Source organism: Ursus americanus, chromosome 20 (genome assembly GCF_024610735.1).
Source record: "Ursus americanus isolate L20-20 chromosome 20, mUrsAme1.1.p, whole genome shotgun sequence".
NCBI classification, from domain to species: Eukaryota; Metazoa; Chordata; class Mammalia; order Carnivora; family Ursidae; genus Ursus; species Ursus americanus.
In genome coordinates this window covers 52,801,920-52,809,624 of record NC_142146.1, presented here as the reverse complement: position 1 = coordinate 52,809,624, position 7,705 = coordinate 52,801,920, and the positions used below count along the sequence as shown (strand labels likewise).

General features: G+C 39.5%; 1 protein-coding gene across 1 annotated transcript in view; it reads right to left on the bottom strand.

Annotated features, from left to right (window-relative positions):
- Window positions 1-4,539: 4,539 nt before the first annotated feature.
- Window positions 4,540-7,705, bottom strand: part of IQCJ (IQ motif containing J) — a 193,854-nt gene continuing 190,688 nt past the window's right edge. Inside the window, exons 4-5 of the mRNA XM_087870330.1 lie at window positions 7,056-7,245; window positions 4,540-4,742 (exon numbers count right to left, since the gene is read on the bottom strand). Of these exons, the coding sequence (XP_087726456.1) occupies window positions 4,629-4,742; window positions 7,056-7,245 (304 nt within the window). The 3' untranslated portion in view covers window positions 4,540-4,628. The remainder of the gene's footprint in view (window positions 4,743-7,055; window positions 7,246-7,705) is intronic.

Below are 7,705 nucleotides of genomic sequence, written 5' to 3'. Positions count from 1 at the left end.
CAGTTACTGTAACAGGTTTTACATGTGAAGTAACTTAATAATACTTATATTTGCATAATACAGTTCTGTATTAAAGGCCTATAAAAAGGAGTGTAAAAATTTCATTGGAAGTTTTCAAAATGCATTGTTCAACTCATATTAATTTTATTATTGAGTCACTTAGAAATTCCAGCTCTTGGAATTTTTCTTCAATAAGTACTAATTCCAGAACAGCATTTCCTGAAGCGTTTCATGGATTAATAGTCTAATGAGATGTGACTCTTACTGGGTTTCATGGTCTAAGAAGTACCCCCCACCCAAGTTCAAAATGTGTATTAGGTAAGGAAGGCCCTAAGAGGTCCTGATATAAATAATTTGGCTTATTTCACCCTTCCCCCAATTAGCATCCTTCAATATGCCATGAAACTAATATTTCAGGTACCGCATTATGGGAAATTCCGCTCTAGAACATACTTCAGCAGTCAGATTTTTATTAAAAGTAATACCTAAAACCTATACAATTAATTAATAAAATGTTATTATCCCCTATAAGTTACCAGTGCATCTGTGACAAGAACTGCCAACCATGACTGGGGAATTATGTAAATTCTGCAAGGGCAGAGGTCGAGTATATTTGGGTGATTGAATCGCCAGTGCTTGGCAAAGGCCCAGGACACAGTAGGCACTCAGATATTTGTTGAATGAGTGAACAGATGATGTAGACCTAATCTAGGGATGTGAATAACTAACCCCCACCCCAATGATATCTTATTTACAAAAAGAAAGAAAGTCCAAAAGAACCTTAGGCCAATGAGCTTCCAGAATAAAAGGAATACAACAGTAGATCTTACTCCAGTGCTACTACATCCAACTTCTCCTTGGATCCTAAAGCATCTTTCACACTCACCCAGTGAGTGAAATACTGATCTGTAATACTAAAACTGGATTTTATAACAGAGGGTGTACTCTGGGTCTAAACAAGGGGATTTGACACTGTAGCTCGCCAAAGCTGTAGAATAAGGACAGGCTCTACATGAGGACAGACGCTGAGACTAGACTTGAGGTAAAGCGGAAGGAAAACAAGTTCCTTCTCAACTCTCTTTATCAAAAGTGAGATGAGATGCCTAATGCCTAGGTTTTTGCATCTATACTTCAAGGTCAACAACTTTGAGACTGCTAGGGAGGATTGATTATAGTAGTATGGATGAGTGAGTCTGTTATCAAACAATGAACTGTAAATTTTGTATATCATTCTGAACCTAGAAAATGATCAGTATTAGCAGTCCTCAAAAAAAATTTTTTTAATTCCCAAACTGAAACAACATACTTATTTCTAAACCTATTGAGAAAAATGTCCTCAAATCCTTAAGTTAAAAGGAAAATTTGGGAAAAATAATCTATAATATCAACCAATATTCAAAGATATAAAAAGGAGTGTTTTGGCATAAAAATAACATGTTTTTATACAAAAATATGTTAATTCAAACTGTCATATGTAGTTATATATTATATAACATAATTTCTAAAACTTTGGGGAAAAATTGTTCTCTAAGACTCTAGTTTGAAGAAAAGAGAATTATATCTACTTCTATGTAAATACCAATTAGTCTTCTCTTTTTACATATAATTACTATAGTCTCTAAACCAAAGTTTGGGATGAATAGACTGACAATTTGTGCTCTTTGGGGGTCTGAGAAGCTGGAGGGAAGATAGAGTTTGGGGACTGAACATTAAAGCTCATGGGACCTAAGTTTATAACAACAGCTGGGCATAATACTATAACTTGTCCCTGACCTGGAAAATCTAGGTTATTAAATTATTAAGTAGCACAAGGCTTACATTCTCTACAATTTCACAGCTTTCAAGACTGTACTGGAAGAAGTCCCAGGAAATCTTCTTTTAGGGTCTGAGTCCCCCCTCCAAAAACAATTGTGACTTTGTAAGAACCCTCTTATCTTTTTAGCCCCAAGATTTTTCCTGATGTATTTAAAGCCTCAAAGTTGTAAATCTCAAAATGGGCAATAAAACTTGAGGGTAATAAAGCAGTTTGAATGTAGGCGTACATGTCATGTTTGACAGACAGAAGCTTTTGGTAGCATATATGGGAAGGTGTGGTGGGTCACCTGGCTGCCAGTTGCTAACTATCCAGCAACTCTCGCGAAAAGCTAGGGCAACCCAAGCAGCCCCAACCACATAAGGGCTCCATGGACTTCTCTCCAGGACAACTGAAGTAATGGGGTCTTTAGCTGGCCTAGACCACTGATCTTTGAACCTGCTCAGAACTGTAATTCTTCCTGACCAGGAGTGAAGTAAGGGCTTGTGGCTGGAGTTGTGCAGCTGCTGGAAAGGTGCTCTTGCATTGACCTGCCTGAGAGGTGAGGCCACATAACCCTGCTCACCCCAACATGCTGCAGATCCCCCCATTTCTTTTTTCCCAAATCTGAAGGGAGCAGAGTGACCTACACTTGCTTTTACTACGTATATGGGTGTGGTAACTCAGAAGAGGCCTACTCACTGAGAAGCAAAAATACTTTCACCTACTTTTACCTTTGGACCTTGAAAATTAGTCTTTAAAAGAAGCAACTCTAAAACAAATGCATGATGTATTACTTTTAATGTATAGCTCCGATCTCAGAACATACATATATATTCTGGTTTTACATATATATTCTAAGATACGATTTGGTTCTCATGGATTCATGAATCAGAAGCAGGCAGTGTGCCCCTCAATAGGAATAGAGTTAAACATTCCACTTCTGCTCTTCACAAGCTTTGCAGAGTGTTTTGAGCACATGGAGTGTTTTCAAGAGCAGATACAGAATCCACTAACATTTTTTGAGAGCCTTCAGAACTCTGTGCTACGTTTTACGTATGTAGTGCCATTTAATCTTCACAGTGATCTCAATCCATCAATAAGGCTGGTGTTACTTCCGGTTTGCAGATGAAGAATGGTCTCTCAAGCAGTACATCTCAGACTCACAAAAATTGTGGCAGAGCCACTATTAAGTCATGTCCTCTTACTAAGCCAGGGCTTCATTCCATGAGCCACGGAGCCCCCTACAGGTCACACCATAATAATATGGAAACCCATGGGAATAAGTAGATGTGGCCAGGAGGATAGAACCAATTAGAGACAAATGGGATTGAAAAAGTCTCTGAATGATCCAAAGATTTTTCTGAATTTATCTGAGGGGAATGCTAATGATTTGTGAAAAGGTTGCCAAGTCACTTGCAATGTACCATTCTATTGTTTCTGTCCATGATGTTCTGTTAGACAAACTACAGATTTTTCAGAGCTGGGAACTAAAAGAATAAGTACTTGGTCATATGAAGCTGATTAATAAAAAACACACAAATCATTTTCCACTATTGTCCTCCATGCAATAACTAATATTTTTATGATAAAAAAGTTCTTTTTTTTTCACTTTGATACCCACAAGCTCCATTTTACAATAACTTGCTACTCAAGATTGGTTTTTCTAAAATAAATTTTTCTGTTACCTCATGATACATTGTGGTATAAGGACATTTAATATGCAAATTGCTAACATAATTTCATATATATCTTCCCTCCTGTTGCTCTTTAATTTGGCACTGAGCAGCTGAGGTTTGAGGTTTTAATCAAAGAGCACTGAATGAGGCAATTTATAAAATCAAATGAGGATTCTTTTTTTTCAATTATTTCATTCACTGTTTATACCTACTAAATTGTGGAACAGTCTTAGAAATGCATTGATGCACGGATTATTTCTTCCTCTGGCTGACCATGTCTAAATGCAGGCTTATTTTCAAGTGGTACAATACAGTAGAATAGTGAAGCATGACGGCTCCAGCCCAATGAGTAACTCAAGGCAAGTTAGTTATCTCTTTAGGTCTCATCTTCATCACCTGTAAAATGGAGGTAATAATATACCTCCGTCATATGGTCAGTGAGAGGATTAGGTGAAATAACCCATGGAAGGCATTAGCAAGGTGCCTGTCACATAACAAGTGCTCAGCTCTTATTAAGATGATGATTTTGAGAGCTCATACTGAAACATTACTGTTCTTATATATTTTAGAGCAGAAATATTCTCAGAACTATATTAACCATTATGTGTAGCCAAAAGAGAGCAAAAGCATGCAAGAGCATCATTCTCAGCTCGGCACAGGGACTCACCCAGCTCGGGTTGCTGGCCTCCCATGCAGCACATGCCTGGGGCAGACAGCTACTATGGGCAGTAATTTCAGTTATTATAGACATGGGCCAGGCAGAGCAGGTGGAAAGGTCCACGGGTTAGACGAGGGTAGACTGGCCTCCAGTTGAGGCTGTGTTAGAGGACAGTAGAGGGTTAGTAGTTGGGACAAGACAGGCAGCTGATCAAATTCGAGAAAACAGACAATGGTCTAGGCAGCAACAGTGACAGATCAAGCCCAGAGAAAGAGGGCTGAGTTCAGCAAGCTGGAGGTATCTGGTAGGAGTTAGGATCCCAGAGAACCCCCCAGGGAGATACCTCATTGAGAGCATTTGACTTGGACTAAAGACTTTTACCCCTGAAGTTCCAAAGGGACTCACCGGTTACTAGAGAAAACTCATCTCTTTATGACAGGCTTAGCCAAGGTGGAGCAGGGCTCATCTTTATCCCCTCCATAAATCTGAGGTCTATTCATCAGAGAGTAGTAACACCAAGTCTTCCTATTTGGAACTCCCTGAGAGTATGTATGAACCCAGTCGGTCTGGTAGGCTGATCAAAGTACAGCAGAGTCACTTTCCTTTCATGGGACTGTGACCACCAACAGATGTAAGAATGAATCTTCCGAAAGAGGTCCCAAACAAAGTGATGATCATGGGAAATAGAACAACCTTAACTAGATGTAACAGCTCCAAACAACGAAGCATAAAGTTTTTAAAAGTTATGAATTGGATGTTTTACCTGCCTGACAAACTAGAGACCTGGTGATGTTCCAGCAACTTGTATTTTCATATTTTACTTTGCATATTTAGTGTCATGCTACTGACACCATCAATGCCAAAGTTGTTGTTATTATCAATAACCTCTACTAGAATTCTGGGCGGGTCTGCTTGTTTTCTGAAGCTAATTCCAATAATGTTTTTTGAAAATGTTTTGATTCTCACTGTTTATAGGCAATCAGGAGTAAGCCAGCCTTCCACACAATGAAGAGAGTTATCCTGGCCCCATGAGCACAGAGGTAAGGCATGATGATATCGTGGTGGAGCAGGCTGCCATTCCCAATTCATTTTGAAACACCTTATAGGAAACCAAATAGCTGGGGACATTTGAGAGAGGAAATCTGCTCTACTAAGAAATATCAGGGGACCCGGTGGCCAGGCTAAATTAAATAAGGCAGAACTGTTAGCAAAGCTGTGCAAAAGATATTACACATCACATTTATATGATGACCCATGGGGGAAGAACCTGCATTTATGCACAAAGATACTTCAGGTGCCAGAATCTAAGTGGTACGGTGGGGTAAATATAAAACAAAGATAGATTATTCCAGAATTTCAATAAAGTCAAATGGTTAATCACCCTAAAGCAACACTAAAACCATCATGTATCACTGGACACAGCAATGGTTGATACTGTCAGGAACTGGGGCTATGAGAAACTACAAAAGCAGTAAATCCAAACCTTCAACTCACAGGCAAAACGATTTCTGATACTGTTTCCACCATTCAAATAAAATATTCGGTCATTTAATTCCTATTAAATTAATTCTATTGTCACTCACAGCAAAGGCATCCTAAACACTTAATTTTCATATTATTTTTGACTTGCAAATCATGAGATAAATAGACACTTAACGGCAACAGACTTTTTCCAATGTGGCTCATCAGCGCCCTCTAGTGATCATAAGACCAGTTCAGACAGTCATTCTCCACCCCCCGCCCCCACGCCCCACCGCAAATTATTTTAAAAAGGCACAGATTCAGGGAGTATTCAGCCTGCTAAAAATAGATCTTCTGTCACTGTTATTTGCACTCAAGTTAGTGCTCTCTCTTTAGAATCCGTAACAGATAAAACCATTTATTAAAGAACATGCAATGTAATCATCTGAAAACATGTCAAAGCAACCTTTGCTTGATCCCAATGTGAATACCTTATTCTGGCCGCTGGGGAGCCTTTTAACTACTGAATAAACATGATTACAAAGTAGTCAAGAAACATTTTTTTAAAATAATACACTTGTACAGTTACTTCATTTCTCTTCTCAACTTCTTTCTGTGTATTCCAGTGACTATCATACATGATCACAATGGCCATTTTCACAACACTCTGTATTACGGTTGCTTGATCATTTATTTCCTACCACATTTGGTATGTTTGTTTGTTGTTGTTGTTTTAAATAAAGACTTTCAGCAGATGTTCCCATTCTTTAACTGTGTGCTTAAACAGGTTCTTAAACAGGTGGCCTCTGGGATAATTGTGATCAGCAGGCATGGTCTAGTTACATTTTAAATTCTTTACTAGTTGCCAAAATTTTAAAATCTGAATTTCTGGCATCCCTTAAGAGGAGAAATCACATTTGGCAGTGTCTGTCTGTCCAGCATCCCTGCACAGCAACATGCCCAGGATCCAAGCGGGGCTACCCCTTTAGGTAAGGCCTGTGTTCTTCAGTAGCCAGTCACAGCTTAGCCCACATTAGCCACAAGGGTTTCTTACCCGGCCCCTGTAGGCATCTGAGTTGCAATTCCTGACTCTGTGACCCCTTTGCATTCTTCCTGTAAAGTTCTCTTTATAATCCTTATAACCAAACTAATCTTCTATCATATTAGCATAACAAAACTCTACCAGAGGCACAGACTAAAGGGAACACACTGTTATAAAGAAAAGGAAAAAGATATTCTTAGTAACAGAGGAATGCAAACACACAAATGAGCAGTTTAGGTTGAGGTCAAATGCAATCGATTCTCTCAGACCTGATGAAATACACCTGTACTTATGAATCATGCCTTCATTCTCAGATGACAAAACCCTCACCATGGCTTCAAATATAGCAAGTAAGCGACGTAGATACACCTAACAACAAACGGCCTGCCCACATCTCGACATTTCCTTCTAGGAACCAAAGACCTGGTGATCAAATGATTGGCCAATCAGGCCATAAAAAGGAAACATGGCACTCACGGGTGTGCTGCTGTCTGAGAAGGTGTTCATGCTGACAGAGCTGCTCAGCTTCTCTGAGGACACAGAGGGTGGGGACGGGCTCCTCTTCTCCAGGGGGTCCTGCCGCTGCAGGTACTCACGCCAGGCTCTCTGAATGCTGGAAAAACAAAACAAAACAGCACGTGCACTGTCACTACCTGGTTACAGTCCACGGACTCAGAAAAGCACACAACGTCTGAAGGAATTGGCTTTGGAGACAGGGAAAATGTAACACATAGAATGTGACACCGGAAATCAGAAGACCTGTACTGTTTCTCTATTTAACTGATCTGACAGTCACAGACTAAGCTAAATCATCTTAGTCAGAAAAAGTCATCAAAGTAAAACTAGTTTGCACGTGTAAATGCACTTTGATTTATGGGATGTAAAATCTTTCAACTTCTCATCCTATATTTTAAATAAGAATAATAAATAGGCTGACATATCACTTACTCATGCACTAATACAGCCTTGTTGAGGGACTCCTCTGAGCCAAGGTCACCCTAGGCTCTGGACAGCGACTGCAATGCAGCTCTAGAGGGTGCCATTTGCACAGACCTCAAGGCAAAGGGAACCCC